The sequence below is a fragment of the Carlito syrichta genome, unplaced genomic scaffold (assembly GCF_000164805.1).
Source record: "Carlito syrichta isolate Samal-C Ts95f unplaced genomic scaffold, Tarsius_syrichta-2.0.1 Scaffold309202, whole genome shotgun sequence".
Lineage (NCBI taxonomy): Eukaryota > Metazoa > Chordata > Mammalia > Primates > Tarsiidae > Carlito > Carlito syrichta.
In genome coordinates this window covers 600447-622953 of record NW_007253298.1, presented here as the reverse complement: position 1 = coordinate 622953, position 22507 = coordinate 600447, and the positions used below count along the sequence as shown (strand labels likewise).

General features: G+C 32.9%; 1 protein-coding gene across 2 annotated transcripts in view; it reads left to right on the top strand.

Moving 5' to 3' along the window:
* FSTL5 (follistatin like 5) overlaps positions 1 to 22507 on the top strand; it is a 600815-nt gene that overhangs the window by 407721 nt on the left and 170587 nt on the right. For both annotated transcript variants that reach the window (XM_021717056.1, XM_021717055.1), the window contains exon 6: positions 18394 to 18555. In XM_021717056.1, the coding sequence (XP_021572731.1) occupies positions 18394 to 18555 (162 nt within the window). The remainder of the gene's footprint in view (positions 1 to 18393; positions 18556 to 22507) is intronic.

Below are 22507 nucleotides of genomic sequence, written 5' to 3'. Positions count from 1 at the left end.
ATTGTCTATTGTATAACATTTATATTTATATATATATATTTTTTTTAAGGCAGGATTTATTGAGAGGACAGAAAAGCTCCCACAGTGGGAGGGAGCCCAAAGGGGTTGCCCAATATTTATATTTTTAAACTTCAAAGCAATTTTGAATAATTAGTGAAAACAGATCTTAGATGATAGCCCTATTTTTTCTTGTTTTGATGTTATGCAATGGCAGCAGTTTAATACTACACAAAGTGTATAATATAGCCTGATTCCCTTTGTATGTTATTTAAATTTTTAAGAATGTTAGATGAATTTTATCAAACTCATTTCAGCATCAACTATAACACTGGAAAGAAAAAACCCCACTCTAGCTGGGGTACTCTAGTCTAAATATGATTTTAAAAATAGATAAGGAAAGAGCCATCAGGCATCCATCTGTCTATCCATAGTATATCTCAAACATACTCACTGAGTTATAAGTCATCAGTTTATTTGTTACATTCCTTTTTAAAACATATATTAAGATCCTCCTATTTGTACAGGTTTATCAAGGCATATTTGAGTTTTATATTTTGTTTGATGAAATTGCATTCTGTTTGTTGGGCATATACTAATTATGTATGGTTCTTATAGGTTCTTCATGTATTATTTAATATGGAAAAATGTTTTTCTCTAGTTTCTTTAATGGGTTAGCATAAATAGAACTTTAGCCAATATAAATGTATTTACATATTGAAGGATTAAAACTGATTATTACAAAAACTGTGATGAAGAAATACAATAATTTATGTACACCATATGATATGTTTTAATAATAAATATGCAGTACATTAAGAACTAGCATAGAAATATTTAAAAGAAAAAATAATTGCTAACATGAATAATTGCTATTTTTCAGCATTGTTTTAGTGACTTCTCTGCATACATAATCTGTCTTTTTTTAATGTTTTGAGATTATTATTATTATTATTCTGATTTTGTGTTTGAAGAAACTAGACTCACAGTTTAGGAAGTCTCCAAGAATGCGTTGCTGTCTACGTTGAACATGTACCTCAAGCTCCAGTTGGTCTGGTTTCATTTTGCCCATGATTTCAAGTGAAACAAGGCTAGATATTGATTTTTTGCCTCATGCTTCTAAGATAAAAATAATAGTTTTTGACTAAGAAAATGGATGTGTTAATATCTATTAAGTTAGAGAATATTCTAAAAAGTATTCATTTCACCAAGTGTAAAAATGATTGCATAACTCTCTTCTATTTAGAACTAACAAATTTGGTATGCTTGACATGACATTTTCTTATAGATATGAAAACTTAAAATAAAAATCCTAGGATAATTAACAATAATGAGAAAAAATACATAATAAATTTTGAAAACAATGTAGAGGTTTTTTTTAGCAAGTTTTAAGCTGTATGATTTATACTTTTCTTTTTTTTTTTTTTTTTTTTAGTAGGAGTCTCACTCTGTTGCCCAGGCTGGAGTGCAGTGGCATGCTCATGGCCATCATAGCCTCAGCCTGCTGGGTTCAGGTGATCCTTCTGTTTCAGCCTTCCGAGTAACTGGAACTTCAGGAGCTGGCCGCCACGCCCAGCTAATTTTTTTTTTTTTTTTTTTTTGGTTGTAGAGATGAGGACTTGCCAAGTTGCCCAGGCTGACCTCAAACCCTGGGACTCAGGCAATTCTCTTGCCTCTGCCTCCCAAAGTGCTGGGATTACGGGCGTGAGCCACTGTTCCTGGCGATTTATACACAGTTTTTAAGGCTGCTCTTTTATTTGTAGTTTTGTAATTTAAAGATTTATTTTGAAATTTGTTGGTTAAACTATAAATGAAATGATATTTGCTCAAATAAGGGTACTGCTGCTTTATTCAAAAATGTCTTTTCAAATTATCCACATAAGTATGCATATATTAAATACTATGACTTAGTAGTACATGACTATTTCCAAGTACAAGTCGATTGCATTTATAATATAACTTATTGTATTTACAAGGAATTTATTGCAAGTACAAGTTGACTGCATTTATAGTAGCAATATTAAAAATTCTGACATTACAAAATTATATTTACAAATATCAGTATATTCATTTATATAAATTATTGTAATTTGGGGAATTTTTTATTAAATTACTTTGTGTAGCTAAAATGAACTCAACTTGTAATAAAAAATATATATTTCTGACATGGAATTGTAAACTAGTTAACCACGTGTTTGTATAGGTAAAATTAACACTTCAAACTTTTTTTACTTTTTAAATACATTATTTTTCAATAAAAATTCTTTATATTTATTTAATATTTGAAATTTTTTACCTGCTATATTGAAAAGATCTTCATTAAATCTGTACCAACAATATTGGCGTGAATTCATTTCTCTCTATTTGCATAGTATTTTATTTTTTAAAGTGCCACTGCATTATTTCATCATAATAGTCATTTCACAAATGAATAAACAGGCATTGATATTTTGGAATGAGTCTCCCCAAATCACATAGATAGCCAATAACAGGCTGTAATGATAATAATAAAAAAATCAGCCTCCTTAATTATCTGGCTGATGCAAGGTCTTTTATTTGTTTAGGATCACTCGTTAAAGTTTTTCAATTTTTTTATACAAATGGTGGTAGAATGTAAGTCTTGCTAGAGAACAAGCTGTAAGAAAAGTTATAAAAAAAATCCAGAATTATATATATTTTGCCCTACATTTAATATAATATAGAAAGATAAAAGTTTTATCTTTTTAAGCCCTAATACAATTGTTTTTATTACTTTCCAGTCACAAAATTTGCGTATACACTTACCAGTAAGGTACAAATATGAGTGAAAAAGAGCTGAGAAGATATATTTGATCTGTTTATAATTTTTTAGAGATAACTTTAAATAAATCTGTTCATATATTGTGTTTAGATGGGTTTATATTAACATCTGGAACATTAAACCAGTTTTGAAAATGTCGTGTTTCCACTTCCCTCTCTGTAGTCCTGAAAGATACTGCTGGTCAATTACAGTTTTCTCTTCTATTGAACTCCTGCATGGGCTTTGGCAGTTCCACTTCAGATCACCAAGAAGTTCATTTCTGCTGATTAGTTTGTATTGACAAGTGAAATTAAACACATTTTCCATTTCTCTTATTAAGTCTCAGATATTCTGTATATAACTGGTAAAACAAACAAACAAAAAATCTTCATAATCTCAGAAAAGCAAAATGTGTGAGACACCTAACATTTTCCTGCTGAATTGTGCCTAGCAATGGGCTGGGAATTTACCATAGATGGTTTTCTTTAATCCATGTAGTCCTAGGAAGGGTTTCAATTTTATAAATGGGAAAATTAAGACTCAGAAATTGGATATTTTACACAGGAGTAAATGTGAGAGATACATTAAAATTTTCTGGTAAGGAAGGTGTTATTGTACATATTTCCTACATAGTCCCTGCCTGAAATAATTAATTTGAGATCTCCTGAGAAATTATTTAAATTAGGTATATATTAAGCCTAATTAAATAAAGTCTATTAAAAAACAGCATTAACCATGTGTCAAGCTATAATTTTGTTTCTTGTTTCCTTTCATAGGTTAAAAAAACAATATATAATGTAGTATTATCTTGGATGCTTTTATTATGTTTTCTCATGTGCTTCAGATAGCATTTCTAAACACGGTGGCTTTTGAGACTTTGAAATTGAAATTTAAAAGGCCCTAACTTTAAGGGTTAATAGAATACATCTAAGTTAATTAAACTGGAATGAACTGTCTCTTTCAACATAAGTTAAAAAGTGGTGATTTTTTTACAATACCGCAGGATAAAAAGAAAGACAATAAAAAATCTCACCAAAGTTTACGACCATAAGAATGTTGCTCCTAATTTATATTTTGCCTCCAACAGTTGTTGTATCCTCTACACTTTCATGGAGACTGCAATAATATGATCAGAGAGTTTTGTAATATTGACAAGAGGCAGTGTGAAAGTCATGAATATAAAAAGACTGCTTTGGGACAAAGTTAAAGAGAAATTGATGGCTTTAATAATGTCAAAGACAAAAGGCATTGGACAAGCTCAGTAACATTTAAAATATTTATTAAACCCAGTCTGTAATTTTTCATAGGAAAGTTGCTTTAATGACAAAGGAAGTCATAATGCAAACAGAACAACCCAGCTGCCACTGTGAGTCAGCACTACTTCAGAGACATTTATATTCTTACCCTCAAGCTTCCCTAGAACCTTTTCTAAATGTTGCAGCTGTGTGAATAATTTGTGGAAGAGCCATGATAGAATTCTTCAAAAGAATACAAGATAATGGCATCAAGAAAAGGAAAAAAAATAGCCCGTGCTTAGCTGTTTACTCATCAGTGACCTGATTATTCACCTTAAATTCATTTTTGTTTTCAGGTAGAATGAAGTCACCGTATTGGGTCAGTGATCTCTGCCTCTTGACTAAAATCAGGCATCCAAAAGAGCCAGGTTATGGTATTTTCATACTTTCTGGCAAAAATACAGCAACTTCTAAAGAAAGATAACAGTATGACAGTAGAAGGGTGGGAAAAAAGCAGCGTTAAACCCATAGAGGTCTTTGTTTTTTCTTATTAGATTCTTGCTTAGATTAGATTAGAAGAATTATTACATTAAACTGATTCTATTAGATATTTCCTAATATAGAGAGGAGCACTGGTTTATTCTAATACAATAAAGTAGTTACCGGCCTTTGAGAAATATATCTACCTTTACAGTTTTATGCCAATTATCATTATAAAATACATTATAATTCTGGGTTAATCAATGTTTACAAGGATTCCAGAAAAAAAAGTTTCCAGAAAGAGAAACCTAAGTAAATATAGCAAATTATACTATATTTTCTTTAGTTTTTCCACTTTTTAAATTTCTATATTTTCTTACATCATGGAATCTTATTTTCTTTTCTAAATTTCTATAACTTGTTAAAATGTATGAGTCTGATGTATTCTTAGAGTAATTGGTCATTCATATATAGGATCTGATTATTTACACCTTATGAACTATGAATAAATTTTTGTTTGTTTAATTTATTTACATAATCATCAGTTTTTTAACAGGAATAGAAAAAAGTAGGTCAGTTTCCTTGAAATGTTACATATATTTGAGATAAATTATTAATACCATTCCAAAAAACTACCAGAGTACTAATTTATTTGGATTTTTACTCTTTAAAATACAATTTTCCAGGGTTTCTAATGTGCCTTATTTATTACTGCTAAAAGTCTAATTTATAATTTTTATGTGGATGCAAAGTAGTTGATATTAGTAGGTACGTTTATGAAAACAATTATGATCAGGACCAAAGGAGACAATTGAAGCAAGGAATGCATTTTTTTTTTTCAATGCTACATTTCAACTTGAACTCAGCACTCCCTGAGAGTCACCAGCACTATACACTGCATCCAGAAACTGCTAAGTGACTATCTATACATTGTTATCTTAAAGCAACAGAAAAACTTTGCTGAAATTTTATTAGAGAAACATATATTTTCATCCTTTTGTACCCATTCCATTTTAAGTAATAGAAGCTTATTTGATTATATTCTATAGAATAATTGTAATATATCATCCCAACTATTTTGCATGTTTGAGTATGAATATGCAAACAATATTGTATTATTTAATATTCATATTATTTCATATTACTTGATGGTATTATATCAAATAACTCAATCAGTTTAAACTATTTTAGTTGAAGGCATTTCCTGAGTTATCTTTAGCAAGATATCAAATTTCATTAGGAAATATTCAGTATATAAAAGCTTACCTTTAAATATCACTTTTACATAAAATATTAGGAGTCTTTTTAAAACTTGTCATGGTAGTCCATGCAAATTGGATTCTAAATCCAATGTCAAAACCGTTTGGTGGTCTTCATCAGTTTCTTTTTTCATGCATTGCCAATGGAAAGAAAAAGATGAGTTCATAAAGTGCACTTCCTAACAGAAAATGACTGTAACAAATGGTTTGAAATGTTCTCTGGAGGAATATTGACTTTTTAATTCAGTCTGCCATCAATCCTCATTTATATTTCATAATATGTATCCTGGGAAAAGTAACCTACTTTTAAATGTGCAGCTTGTCACTGAGGTTAAATAGTTGTTATGCCAATCACTTACCCTTCAATTCTATGTGAGTTAAGAGATACTTTTCAGATCATCAGTTAACACCAATAAACCAAGGGAAACACATCTAACATAAGGGTATTTTTTTTTCCAAAATGTATATTATCTATTTGAGAATTAAAGTTTCATATGACAATTATTATTCACTGATTTTCTTTCTGTCTCTTCAGAAGTACATCAATATAGTTGAAGGAGCTAGGAATATGGGGGAGAAATGGAACATTTTATTTATTTATTTTTTTTATTTTTTAATTTTTTTTGAGTTGGAGTCTCACTCGGTCGCCCAGACTGGAGTGCAGTGGCTGCTCCCGGCCACCGCAGCCTCGCCTGCTGGTCTCCAGCGATTCTTCCGCCTCAGCCTTCCGAGTAGCTGGAATTACAGGCATGCGCTTCCACGCCCGGCTGATTTTTTGATTTATTGTAGAGATGAGGTCTCGCTGCCCAGGCGGGTCTTGAACCTGCGGACTCAGGCAATCCACTTACCTCAGCCTCCCAAAGATGCGGGATTACAGGCTGAGCCACCGAGCCTGGCTGAACATTTCATTTTAAAAGTTTTCCTTTGGGGAGTATCAGTGACAGTACAGTACAGTACAGGTGACCTTGAAAATATCTATATTTTCTAATACGAATGATGCAAAAACTATTGTTCTCATTGAGGTGATCGACGTGCTTCCTTTCACACCAATTCTGAAACATTTTTAGCTTGTTTCAATTTTTTACTTCTCCAAAGAATGTTGCAAAAACCACTGATTCTTTCTTTGGCTAAAAAATACTGTGGTAAGATAAACCTTCTCTATTAAATATTGAGAGTTGCTATACATTCTGGTTCTCTATATGTCTTGCCTTTAAAAAAAGTGTATCTCTTAACTCCTAGTTGTTACGAGATTAGAAATTAGGTCTGAATATTTTAAAGAGTCTTTTTTAACTCCACATCTTATGATGATGTGAGTTTGTTATAAGCATATTAACATGCCTCTTTCAAACGTTATTTGCTTTAACCTCAAAGAAAATAGAATGCTACAAAACTACTTTGCTCTAGGTATATCAGGAGAGTTAAAACATATGCTTTATGTCACCAGGAAAGTAGGTGGAGAAATATTAGAAGAACCATTTTTGAAAGTATATTTAGTATTTCAAAACAAACTGTATTTAAGTAGTCATCAGGGAAGAAAAATCAGAACTTGGATATGATTCCCTATTGTTGTGCATGTTCTTGTTTGTTGTTCTTCTTTTGAATCATATTTAGGAGAGGAAGAAAGGGTACAGCAGATTTCTTCTGGTGCTTAGAGCTTTAAAAGTTTATTACTTTTCTGTTCCTAAGAAGATTAAAGACAATACATAAGTCTCAGCTGTGTACTGAAAGAGTTATTGGGCCTTTGTGAGTATCCCTTCAACCTCTTTAGTCTCTGTGTACATGATGTAGGCCTAATTAATGTCTATAGAGTATAGCCAAGAACGGGACCTAAGGTCAAGTAATGCCATAGGGTATACTGGTGACTTCAACTGGTCTTTTAGTTTACATTGCTTTAATAGTTTCAATAAAGCTGGAAGACTGACACTCAATAGTTAATCAGATTTAAATATATATAATATATCCTCCAGGCACTAAAAAACTAGAGTGGAAAAGTTAATTTGTCTGGATTTGAATCACCAAAGAGAGTATTGCATTGGCTGCTGAGCTTACATTTTCTTGACTGACACTTTGAGGACTGAAAAAAAAAAAAAAAAAGAATATCAGTTCAAAATATATGCATGAACCAAAGAGCAGGATAGTCTGGGGTGAAGAAAATTTTTATGTCTATTGTTATTTGATAAGTTATCTCTTGTAGATACCTGTTTGACTGAGAATTAGAGATATTTTCCTTATTTACCAAGTCATACTTTCATTAAGGCAAGTGTAGGTTACACGTGCTCTCATCATCATTCTAAATAACAAATGCTAAAGTGTGACTGTGAAAAAGGAATAAGGGTGATAAGCTTGTGACACACATCCTGTGGACCTCTTCTCCATGGTGTTGGCGCTGTGGCCACTTGCTATGTAAGGGAGTTCAGTGATTAAATAAGACAAACCTCTTCCCTCACGAAGTATAAGTATGCATACATATATCATATCATATGTTGCTTCACAATATATAGTCTTAGAACATACAAAGCTTTTTCACTTTTGTAATAAGATTTGATTTTCAAACCTTAAACTATGATACAATATTTGTTTCATATATAATAAAACAGAGACTCAAAAAGGTTAAAAATGGGCTTAAGATCACGTAACTATTTAGTAGCCAACCGAAGATTGAAACTCCTCATTTTTTTCCATCTAAACGTCATTGAAAGACAAAAAATACAAGTGTTTCCATTAGCCTAGAATTTTCAAAATCTTAGGTTCAAAACTCACTTGAGAAAATGTTTTATGAAAACAAAACTATCAGCACGGAAAGAAGCTATCAGCACGGAGTGCTCTAAGGGAAAATGTTTATGCACCTTAAATATTAAATATATAAAGGGACCACCTTCTGAAATTTAGAAAATTCAGCTATCTAAAATGATTTGCTTTCAGTATCAAGAGATTTAATGTTTACATTAGAGATAGTATAATAGTTTTCTTAAAAATAGTATGTTTTTATGCTTTTAGATATTGAAGTTAAAATGTCTAAACCATTTGCCCTAATATACTCAAATTATCATATAGCCTCAAAAATCTAACTTGCATAAAATTGTTTGAACATTATACAACTAATTGTCCATCACTTTACAATTTCTGGACCATTTTCCACAATGCTTAGTATATTATAATGACATTTGTAGTGTTCTTGGAATGCCTTGCATTAGTAGATAATCAATACATATATGTTTATTGAACAGATGTAGGATTGCTTTCATAGCATGTTGGTGGCAAATTGAATAACTGCCTGTCAGCACAATTGTATGTGACCTATATCTAACTATTTATGACACAACCCAAGTTCAAGAAGAATACACTGATTGAAATAATTTTACATATTCAGCATTGTGCCTCTCCTATAAATGCTTCCCCCACAACCACATTCACTAGTCTGCCTGCTATAATTCAAAAACACATGGAAATCTAGCTTAAACATTTTCCCTTAGAGCACTCTGTGCTGATAGCTTCTTTCATTTTACCCATCATACCTTTTCAACTCTATAACTAGACATAAAGGGTTTTGTTACAATTATTTATTTCTTGGTTTTCATTATTGAACAGCACATACTTTGAGAATACAAGCCATGTCTTATTCATCTGTGTCAACCTATCATTTTAGAATTTATCACAGATATTGAGCAGTAAATATATGATCATTTGATAAAATAAATAAAAGGCAGCATTTCAGTAAGGGGCACAATATTTTAATGGCTTCTCCAATGATTGGTTTAATAGATTTTGAGAAATGTGAATACAAATGAAAAAAGAAGCCGGGCTCAGTGGCTCAGCCTGTAATCCCGTGCCTTTGGGAGGCTGAGGTGAGTGGATTGCCTGAGCCCGCGGGTTCAAGACCCACCTGGGTAGAGAGACCTTATCTCTACAATAAAAAAAAAAAAAAAATCAGCCGGGCGTGGTAGCACATGCCTGTAATTCCGGCTACTTGGAAGGCTGAGGCGGAAGCATCGCCGGAGCCCAGCAGGTCGAGGCTGCGGTGGCCGGGAGCGGCCACTGCACTCCAGTGTGGGTGACAGAGTGAGACTCCAACTCAAAAAAAAAAAAAAAAAGAAAAAAGAACATCTGATGGTTGAAATTCATGAAATGATAACTAGAGAAAATAATAACTAAGGCATATTAACATGGTTACACTCTATTGATTTAGTTCTTATTGTATTTTTTATTAATAATAGTTTTGAATTTTTTGCAAAGATTTTGAGCATCATTTCTTAGATATACTTATAGATATTTAGTATATGTATTGCTTTATTAAATAGCATTACTTAAAATGCAAATATTTGGTACTAATTTTTACAAATATACAAACATATCATGCAAATTTAACAAATTCACTTATTCACACCATTCATATTTTGTATTTAATTCAATCATGCCATCTACAAATGCTTAGAATATGCTTTATCATGATAAGAAGAGTTTTTTTCTCTTTTTTGTTTACTAAAAGAAAATGATTTTTCTGTAACTATTGAGATCATATAATTTTTCTCTTTTTTTATAATCAATATTTTTTATTATGATATTGTGGGGTACAGTTAAGGGTTAGGTATACAAATATGCTTCATTCAGGCACCCTTGTTGATAAGAGGTGTCTCCCCGTTCCCCAGACAGATATTTACTACTATTAATCCCATCTCCCTCCCCCCCCATAGTTTCCCACCACTGTCACTCATTTTCTTATAGTATTACGCTGGATGTTCAAGAAATTGTTTATGTGGTGAATTATATTCAGTGATTTTTGAATGTCTATAATAAGCCAAATATATCATGATATATTACCATTTTAATATCTGATGGATTTGGTTTGATTATATTGTTTGGGACCTTTTCATTTATTTTTATGAGTGAGATTTACCACACTAATTGTTCTTTCTTAAAATGCCTTTGTCAGATTTTGTTGTTAAGCTTATATTGTTCTCATGAAAAAAGTTGGAAGTTATATTTGTTATCCATGCTACATAATAAATTACCTAAAAACCTAGTGGCTTAAAAAAGGACAAATTTAATTTATTATAATATAATAATAGAAAATATGGATAGAGATATAGATAATAAGTAAAGAAATGAGATAATCAAATAATTTGAGAGCAACTTAGTTTGGTGATCCTGGCATGAAGTCTTTTCTGAGGTTGAAGTTTGTACACATATTGGTCAGAAGCATACTTGTCTGAAAGCTTGACAGGGACTGGTGTGTCTTCTTCCAAGATAACACATTCACATGGGTTTTGGCAGGAGGATTTTGTTCCTTGCTGATTGTTGTCATGGGTCCTCTTTCTGTCCTTTGACATGTAAGCTTATCCATTAGACTGATTGAGAACTTTTATGACATGGCAGCTGACTTATACAAGAGTGAGAGAGCAAGAAGAATGCTGTGGTGCTTTTTATGACCTAATGTTGGATATATTGCACTGTCACTTTGCGCCTTCACTTTCTGTTCATTCACAATGAGTCATTGAATCCAGCTAACATGTAAGGTAAGATTTAGTCTTTACATTTTGAAGATAGCCACGTTACAAAAATGGATAGAGAGATGTTTTAATATTACCAAACAAACCATGCCTTCATCCTTGTTTTATTCTCTAGAAGAGCTTGCAAAGAGTTTATGCAAACATAGGTATAATTATTTTTTATTTTGGAAAAAATGCTAAAGCTTTTTTTGGTTTAAGAATTTTAATAGTTTTCATTGTGAAGGTCTCTTGCGTCCCTGGTTAAAAAGATGCCAAGGTATTTCATTTTTTTTTTTGTGGCTATTGTGAATGGGATTGTACTTTTTATTAGGGTTTCTGTTTGTTTGTTATTGATGAAAAGAAATACAATTGTCTTTTGCATGTTTATTTTATACTCTGAGACTTTGTCAAAGTCCTTTATAAGTGCAAGGAGTCTTTTGAGAGATTCTCTTGGGTTTTCAAGGTAAACGGTCATGTCGTCTGCAAAGAGAGATAACTTGACTTCCTCTTTTCCTATTTGGATACCCCTGATTGCCTTCCCTTTTCTGATTGCTCTAGCCAGGATTTCCAATACTATATTGAACAGGAGGGGAGACAGTGGGCATCCTTGTCTTGTTCCACTTTTTCAGGGGAAGTGGTTCCAATTTTTGTCTGTTTAGGAGTATGCTAGCTGTAGGTTTCTCATAGATGGCTTTTAATATTTTGAAGTATGTTCATGTATGCCTAGATGTTCGAGGGTTTTTATCTAGAAGGGGTGCTGGATTTTATCAAAAGCTCTTTCTTCATTTAATGATATAATCATGTGGTTTTTGTTCTGACATCTGTTGACGTATTTGATTATATTTATTGTCTTGCGAATGTTGAACCAGCCTTGTGTCCTTGGGATAAAGCCTACACTGCTCAAAGAAAGCAAAGATGACACAAACAAGTGGAAAAATATCCCATGCTCATGAACTGGAAAAATCAACATTGTGAAGATGACCATCTTACCTAAGGCCATCTACAGAGTTAATGTAATACCCATCAAATTACCAGCAACATTCTTCTCAGAGCTAGAAAAAATAATACAGGAACTCATGGAAACACAAACAACCAAGAATAGCCAGAACAATCCTCAGCAAAAAAAACAAAGCAGGTGGTATCACATTACCAGACTTCAAACTTTACTATAAAGCTACAATAATCAAAACAGCTTGGTATTGGTACAGGAACAGGCATATAAACCAATGGAATAGAATTGAGATTCCAGAAGCAAAACCTCAATTTCTCAACCAACTCATCTTCGACAAAGCCTCCACCACCTACCACTGGGGAGAGGAGAACCTATTCAGTAAATGGTGCTGGGAAACCTGGCTGACCACATGCAGAAGATTCAAGCAAGACCCCTATCTATCCCTACACACAAAAATCAACTCTAAATGGATCAGAGACCTAAATGTAAAACCTCAAACCATAAGAACCTTAGAAAATGCAGGACACACCCTTATGGAAATTGGAACTGGCATCCAATTCCTGAACAAAACCCAAAACACACAGGCCATAAGAGATAAGATAGACAAGTGGGACCTCATTAAACTGACAAGCTTCTGCAAAGCCAAAGAAACCATCAAGAGAGTAGGAAGACAGCCCACAGACTGGGAAAAAGTATTTGTCAACTCCGTGTCTGACAAAGGCCTAGCATTTTGGATCTACAAGGAACTCAAATGTGCTGAAAAGAAAAAAAAACAAACAACTCCATTACAAAGTGGGCAAAAGATATGAACAGACACTTGTCAAAAGAAGACATACGAGCGGCCAACAGACACATGAAGAAATGTTCAACCTCACTAATCATCAAAGAGATGCAAATTAAAACTACACTGAGATACCACCTAACTCCAGTCAGAATGGCCATTATCAATAACTCAAAAAATAACAGATGCTGGAGAGGATGTGGTGAAAAGGGAACATTTCTACACTGTTGGTGGGAGTGTAATCTAGTGCAACTTCTGTGGAAAGCAGTGTGGCAATATCTAAAAGCTCTAAATATTGACCTCCCATATGACCCCGCAATCTCCCTACTGGGAATATACCCTGAAGAACTCAAATCACTCCATAAAAAAGATACCTGCACACATATTTTTATCGCAGCAGTGTTCACAATAGCAAGAACCTGGAACCAACCATGCCGTCCATCAAAAGAGGACTGGATAAAAAAACGTGGTACATATACATGATGGAATACTACACAGTCAAAAAAAGAGAACAAAATCATGAATTTTGTAGCAACCTGGATGGAACTAGAGTCTATAATACTGAGTGATCTCTCACAGAAAAAAAGATCTGAGTATCACATGTGCTCACTCATAAGTGGACCTTGAACATCTATCGTAATAATATAAGAAAAGGATCGACAGTGGTGGGAATCTATGGAGGGGGGACAGGGAGAGTAAGGGTGGTTGGTGGGATTAATGGTAGTCAATATCTGTCTGGGGATGGGGGGATACCCCTTATCAACAAGGGTACCTGAACGACCCTTATTTGCATACCCAACCCTTAACTATACCCCACAATTTTAAAATAAAAAATATATTTAAAAAAAAGAATTTTAATAATAGGCTGCATTTATTTAAATGTAATAACACTTTAAAAAATATGTATCACTTTTTGTGTAGTTTCTCTAGAAATTTGGGTTTCATAAATATGCTTATTTTATTTTGAGTTATATATTGTCATGAAGTTGTTTTTTATTTTACCATTTCAGTAAGAATGTAGCTCATAGTATGACTTTTTTTGTGCGCCACTTTTTTTCCTCCTGGGGTTGTTTTTTATGATTCTTCTCTTTTTCTTTAGTGTTCTGTACTTTCATTATAATGTAGATATGTTACCTTTAAAAAAGTTTATCCTTTGGACTTTTTGATTTTTGGAATTACTAGTTTGATATCTTTTTTTCCTGCTAATTAGATAAGTTTTACATTTGTCTCTGCTAGATACTTTAAAGTATCCGGGTTTGAATGGGTGTTATAAGACTAATCCCAATGAAACAGAATAATTTTTATATATATGATTTGTTTGACAAGTCAGACTAATTCAATATTGTTTTTATGTTTTAATTAATTAATTAATTAATTTTTATTTTAAAGATGTTTGGTACAGTTCAGGATTAGGTCCATAAGTGGCCACTGTAGAGGTGAAGTTTGGGTCCCCCATTGATCCTCATTTCGCCTGGCTTGGAATCAGATACTCTTATTGATGTTATGTGTCCCTCCTCCCTCCCCTGACAGTGTCCTGCTTACTACCAATCCCTTTTTTGTAGTATTATATGTTTAGGGTCCACTTATGAGTGAGTACATGTGGTACTCAGTTCTTTGTTTCTGTGATAGATAACTGAGTATGTCTTCCACACATCTGAAAGTATCCCAATAGTTATCTTTTCAAATTGTGTACCCTTCTTTGACTCCAGTTAAATACATATAATATATTCTTATCCTATCCTGTAGTCACTCACTCTTTCATTTATAGTTTCTATATTTTTGTACCTCCATGCTTTACTGAAGATATAATTTTTTTATGACTTGGCTTCCTATAAGCTATTTTCTACTTCAATTTTATCAAATGTGGAGTTAAATACAAAGATTGATTTCATAATTGTCTTTTTAAAAATTCTGAAACTTCTATTTTTAGCTGCAGCATCAAGTTTTATACCTTCCCAACTTTATTGATTTTTTTATGTTTGAATATCAACTCTCTAAACATAGGAATAATTTCAATTTCTAGAATTTTATATTATTCTTTCAATTCACAGTTGTTTTAATTTGTTTTCACTTACTCTGCAATTCCACATTTTATTTCTGGATTACTTATGCTTTCTTTTTTTAAATTCAGGGGGTACATATGATGTTTAGGGTACACATGACGTTTGTTCCATGGACATATTGTATATTGGTAAAGATATGGTCTCAGGTAGCCCACTCCTCAAATGGTGATCGTTGTACCTAGTAGGTAGTATCTGAGACCCCTTCCTTACCTCCACCCTTCTTAGTGTCCCCAGTATCTATTATTTTCCACTTTGTGAACATTTAGCTCCCACATATGAGTGAGAACATGCGGCGTTTGGTTTTCTGTTTCTGAGTCAATTCACATAAACTTGTGATTTCTAGGTCCATTCCTGTTGCTGCAAAGGACACAATTTCATTCTTTTTAATAGCTACATAGTATTCCATAGTGTAGCTATATCATGTTTTCGTTATCGTATCAGTTGTTGGTGGGCACTTAGGTTGATTCATGATTTTGCTATTGTGAATAGTGTTGCAGTGAACATACGAATACAAGTATCTTTTTTACATATTGATTTATTTTCCTTTGGGCGGATTCTTAGTAGTTGGATTGCTAGGTAAAATGATAATTCAATTTTTAGTTCTTCATGAAATCTCCATACTGTTTTCCATAGAAGTTGAATGAGTTTGCAATTCCACCAACAATGGATGAGTGTTCCTTTTACTAAAAAAGTTTTTTGTAAACCTTTCCAAGATTTTAATTTCTAATCAGAAAGATAATTGATCAGAGTCAATCAGAATCAAGTTTTCAGCATTACTGGAAGCCAAACATCCTCAACTCACCCAAATCTCAATTTTAACTATTGATTCTCTTTTTAGTTATATCTCATACTTTGTTGAAATCATCTCATTTTTGAAATGCAGTGACTCATGCCTGTAATCTCAGCACTTTGAGAGACAAAGGTGGGAGAATTGCTAGAACTCACAAGTTAGAGACTAACCTAGGCACCATAGCAAGATCTCATCTCTAGCAAGAAAAAAACAAAAATTATCCAAGCATGGTGGTGCACGCTTGTGGTCCCATAGTCCCAGCTACTTTGGAGACTGAGACAGAAGGATCACCTGAGCCCAGGAGGTCGAGACTGTGGTCAAACCTTATCACCTTATCTGGGTGACAGAGTGAGACCCACAACTCAAAAAACAAAAAGAGGCATATCAATAATGTTATGTGTGTGTGTGTGTGTGTGCGTGTGTGTGTGTGTGTGTGTGTGTGTGTGTGTGTGTGTGTGTGTATTTGAGAATAAGTTTTAGATAATTTTTCTTTTCTTTTTATTGCTAGTTAATTCGATGAGTATCTTTGTAAAGAAAATTATTTTAGCTAATAAAAATGTAATTGCCAAATCAGGAAATATACCATTAACAGAATCTCATTATCTAATTAATGTACAGACCTCATTTAAATTTTGTAAATTTTCTCAGTAATATGCTTTTTAGTTTATCTTTCCTAGTCCAGAACCCAGTTGATTTATACATTGCATTTAGTTATCATGAATCTTTAGTCTTTTTTAATTTAGAATTTTTCTTCGATCTTTCTTCATCTTTTTTTTATTAAGATACACAATGTTGTGCGCTATCTAACCCTAGAGCTCTTTCCTCACCTCCCAAATAAACTTCATATCCATTCAGCAGTCACTCCTCATTTCTCCTCTCCTCAGTCCCTAAAAACCACTAATCTGCTCTCTATCTGGATGGATTAGGCATTTCGTATAAATGGGCTCATAATATGTGGCCTTTTATGTTAGACTTCTTACATTCATAATAACACCTTCAATAACTGTGTTGTAGAGTTGTATTTAGTGCTTTCTTTCTTTTTATAGCATTTCTGTATTATTTAAGTTTCCATGAACAATGTGCAAGAGTTCCTGTTTCCTACAACCTTAACATCACATGTCATTTTTGGGGTTTTTTTGTTTGTTTGTTTTAAAGTAGACAAGTGGTATCACATAGTAGTTTTGATTTGCATTCTTTTTTTCAACTTTTTTTTTTTATTCTTGACATCGACTTTCTCATGTTTTCTGTGGAGAATTGGCTATTCAAGTTTTTTGTCCCAAATGTTAATTAAGTTGTTTGCTTTTAAGTTGCTGATTTGTAACATATATTATGAATCAGATATAATTTACAAATATATTTTTCCTATACTATGAGTTCTGTTTATATTTTTTTGATACTGTTCTCTGATGTGCCAAAAATTTAATTTTGATGAAATGTAAGTTATTAATTCTGTTGCTGTTATATTACTTGTGTTTTTGGAGGGGGGTCATTGTTAAATACAAGGTCAGAAAGATTTTCCTTAAGTTTTTTCCTAAAGGTTTTATTGTGTACGGTGAATGGTTGGAATACAAGCTTATTTTCTTGCATATGGTTATCCAATTGTCCCAAACTTCTTAGAAAATATAGTTTTTGGCATCCCTGTGAAAAATGACCATAAATCTATGTTTATTTCTGTACTGTCAACTTTATTCTATCATTGTGTCAGTCTTGCACTGCTTTGATAATTGTAGCTTCGTTGCATGTTTTGAAATCAGCAGGTATAAATCCTCCAGGTTGGTTCTTTTTCATTATTTTTTGGCTATTTGGAGTCTCTTGTAATTCCATGTGAATCTGAGACTCAGCTCCTTCATTTCTAAAATTTAAAAAATACAGAATTTTGATAAAAATCTTATTGTATCTGTAAATCAGTTTGGGAGTCTTGCCATTTAACAATAATTGTTACCAATTCTTACTATCTTACCATTCTTTTCAATTTAGGAACAAAAAATAAATTTTTATTTAGAATTTCTTTAAAATTTTAAAAATAATGTTTCTTAGTGTTCAGTGTGAAAGTCTTGTATCTCTTTGATGAAAGTTATTTCTAAATATTTATTTTTTGGATACTATTATGGGTGGAATTATCTTAGTTTCCTATCATTCTATGGTAAATAAAATATTTCCTTTATCTTTCATTATAAATTCATTATGTTTTTTTAGTTCCTTATACTCCTTTATAATTGCTAATTATTTTAGTACTCAGATTGTTTCATATTTGGCCAATTGGAGCCTCTTTGAACTGGTTTCTGTATCCTTTTGGTATGTCTCATCATTCTCTGAGGTCTTTAATTTCTGAAACAAGATATCTCAGGCTCATCATATGATTTCCCTGGCACAGTCCCAGAATATCCTTCATCTAAGTAACACTCGTACATTTCAGTAGTTAATGGTATTTGGAAACTAAGACCTGTAGAAATATGTTACATCATTTTTACATAATTTGTAATTTCCCATATTGCAATTTTAATTTGTTTTGGAAAAGCAAATGGTGGATATGAATCACTAATTCACTATCTTTTTCATTTCTTCTTTTAGTTCCTCCAGTCATCCGGGTATATCCAGAAAGTCAGGCTAGAGAGCCTGGGGTAACTGCAAGTCTTAGGTGCCACGCAGAGGGCATACCAAACCCTCAGCTTGGCTGGCTGAAGAATGGAATTGATATTACACCAAAGCTGTCCAAACAACTTACGCTTCAAGGTGCCTTTCACTTGTATTTTGTTTTTTGTTTATTTTAGTGACCATGTTGAAAATTTATGCTAAAAGGTATAACATATTTTATAGTTTGGAAAAAGATAAAATGAAATCTTGGTGGCAACAGAATATCACAAATATGAAAAATATGCTTATATCTAAGAGATGATTTTTAAAAGAGTGCTTTAACATTTTGATGTTTTAAATAATAGTCTTGTCATAATGATTAATTATGTCATTATTTTGACGATAAGTAAAATCTAAATTTTTAAAAAAAACATTTGTCTTGTGGATTATAGCAAATAGCTGAACCCAATAATTAACTCTCTTCATAGAAATAAATTTCTGAAGTTACTTTTTGTGTGTGTGTGAGTTGAAGTCTCACTCTGTTGCCCAGGCTGGAGTCTAGTGGCATGCTCACGGCCACCCCACTCGCGCTTTCCTTCCACCTCAGTCTTCCAAATAGCCAGAACTACAGGCACACATCACTATGCCGAGCTAATTTTTTTTTTGATTTACTGTAGAAACGAGGTCTCATCAAGTCGTCCGGGCTAGTCTCGAACCCTCAGGCTCAGGCAAATCCACTTGCCTCAGCCTCCCAAAGTGCTGGAATTACAGGCTCAGCCACCAAGTCTGACCTGAAGTTACTTTTAAAATACTTAAGTAATACATTAAAATAAGTGTCATAGAGGTTTTCAGTAATATAGAAATTTTTAATGAATGTTTTCTAGTATATTTTGTAAATAAAGAAAAATATTAAAGTTAGATGTGTTTCATACACTATTTTAATGTTATTGCATTATAATATATGATATTATACATTTTAAATGTAGACATGATTAATAGTAATTATGTAGATTATGATAATCACAAATATATGGAAAATATACAATATCAGACAGTTTTTGTAATACCAAATAATTTATATATAATAAAAGCAATGCATGCAATATGTTGATTATACTAGCAATAAAAAGATGCACAAATCTTTTTTTCATTGTTAGGAGTAGCACACATCAAGTCATTTTAGTAGAGTATCTATTGAGTGGGCATTATTTTTTTATCCATGTCTCTACATTTCTACAAGCATATAGTCTTATTATTACTCCATTTTAATAGAGAATATGTTTAATCATTGTACATTTTAAATAAAACTTTTGAAAACTTTTACTTATTTGTACAAGTTGATGGTGATGTGTATGTGAACATATTCTTAAATTTTAAATACCTGACTCCTAGAAATCACTATATTTACATAAGTAGGCCTGCCAAATTTACACACATATCTAATGATTATACCTTGATGTCTATAGTATAAGAAGAGAAAAATATTGATTTGACTAACAAAAATTAAATGAGTAAATTTCTATGTTTTCAAAATTTTCCTTCTCTCATATAATAGTAGTAAATCATTTTTTAAAAAGTGTGTCATTGTTTTGCTTCCAAGAATATGCAGTAAGACAAATGTGGAGAGACTCCGGACTCTACATTGAAAACATGCTTGCAAAATAACTATTATGAATTTTAAAGACAGGAGAAAACAGATAGTTTTGAGGGAATATGACAAAAAAGAAAAGTAGGGAGGACAACATAAGTGGTAAATCTGGCATGTAGTTGTATACAATTCTATGAACGTAATACATTATTACATATCACCAGATACTATCATCATTTAATCATCTGCTCATTCATCAGATATTTCTTAACCATTTGCATGTAAAGTCCAAGGCTAGACCTAATTGAATAACCACAGCAATGGATGGAATAATATATGAATAGTTGGATAATATGTTAACTCAGGAGTAAAATCCTGAGAAAGTTCAAATATTTTATTAACAGGCAAGTGAAGAAAATAACAGGAGACTAAAAAAACAGCAAAGAGTCAGGAGACCAGGTAATACTACAAAAGAAGAGAAAGTTAAAAATAGGGGGAAATTCAACAATGGAAGATACATACAACGATCAAGAAAGTTGATTAATATGCATTTACATTTAAGTGGTCAGCTCACCGTTAAAACATTTATAAAAACAGTACTGATTGCAATCAGTCTTCAATGGGTTTAGAAATTAAAAGAAGGCAAAAAGTATAAAAGTCTTTTTTCAGATTTTTAAAGAAAAAAGAAGGTAGTAGCTCTTGGTGGGGAGGCTTAGGACTAATGAAGATATTTCTTTCTTCTTGGATAATTTGTTAATCTGAAGAAGTATCAGTAGAGAGAAAGGAGGAGGAAAGAGTCACAGAAAACAATAAGAAATAATGAGAGAGTTGCCTTGGGGGAAAAATTCTTTTGAGAAGTAAATAAAAGTGAAACTGGGAACAAGAAGTTTTGAGATTACTTTCTAAGCTAAAGAGCAAGGTCCCTTGCTTAGAAGTGAAGAAGTTATATTATGATGGGAAATATGGAACAAAGAACAAAGATTTGATGTCAAAGTGGAGTAGGATCTGAAAGGCATCAACCTTTAAAGGTCAAATAAAATGAATAGCAAGTTGTTTAAGATATCCTGTGAAATGAAAACTGTGAATTTGAAAACTACAAGCTTGCTTATGCAATAGTTCATAATTTACTCGAAGTACTAGGTGCAAGGGCACCAGGTGCAGAGATATAATGGGTTAGTTTCTTTTATTTGCAGAGGTTAGCAAAGCAGGTGTGTCTGGATGATAAATGGACAAAGGAATTGGTAGCTCTGGCAATAGAGTAGAAACATCTAGGGACACTAGATTGTAAAGTAAAGGAGGAAAGACAGTGGGGCATATAGGTTAGAAGAACAAGAAAATCAGGGGAGAGAATTTGAAGTAAGAAGCTGATTTAATATTTCAAAAAATTCTAGAGAATTTATGCTGTTAAGAGTGTGGGTCATGACCAGGTGCAGCAGCACATTCCTGTAATCCTTGTATATTGGGAGGTTGAGAAGAGAGGAATGTTTGAGTCCAGGAGTTCAAGACCAACCTTGGCAACAGGGTGAAACCTTCTCTCTACAAAAATAAATAAATAAATAAAATTAGGCAAGCATGGTTTTGCATGCCTGTAGTCCCAGCTACACGGGTAGGCTGAGGTGGAAAGGATCTCCTGAGGCCAGAAGGTCAAGGCTGAGGCGAGCTGTGATTGCACCACTGCACTCCAGCCTGAGTGACAGAGTAAGACTCTGACTCAGGAAAAAAAAAAAAATGTAGGTCTTCGAAGAAATGGTATAATTTTCAAGCGGTCTAAATCTCATATGAAACAAAGGGTTGAAGCAATTTAAATACATTATTCATACTCTAACTTTTAGAGCAGGGACCTGTAAACTAAGTCCACAGACCAAATCTAGGCAGCTGATTGTTTTTATAAATTTTTTTATTTACCTGGTTTTTGTTTTTAGAATATAACCACACTCATTAAAATATATAAATAGGGTGTATAGCTGCTTTATTACTGCTACAGCAGAGATGAGTAGATGCCACAGACGTTGTGTGGCCCACAATACTTAAGATATTTACTAACTTACCTTTGCTGCAAAAAAAGAATTTGCCAACACCTGTTTTGTGTTGGGATGTGGGAAATGGGGGTACAACAAAGATTTGCAGTCCATTGCCTCTCAATAGCTCACTCACATCCCTTCAGAGCCACTGACTCCTAGAGGTAGTATTCAGGCTCTTTCCCCCCTGGTTTTCTACTCTTCTATTCCCTAACTCAGCCACACCAATTATTTTGTCTTCTGCCTGTCACAAATAGTCATGTTCCACTCTACTGCACATGATGTTCCTGTAATGGATAACACACACACACAGGCAAGTACAGACATACACACAGAAGGAAAATTTTAAAAAATGTAAAAGAAACTGAAACAATGTGAGTTCTTTCTATGAATCTCAGATCCTTCATCTGATAATTAAGTATTATTAGAGATGATTAAAGAATAATAACCGGGCTCGGTGGTTCAGCCTGTAATCCCGCGCCTTTGGGAGGCTGAGGTGAGTGGA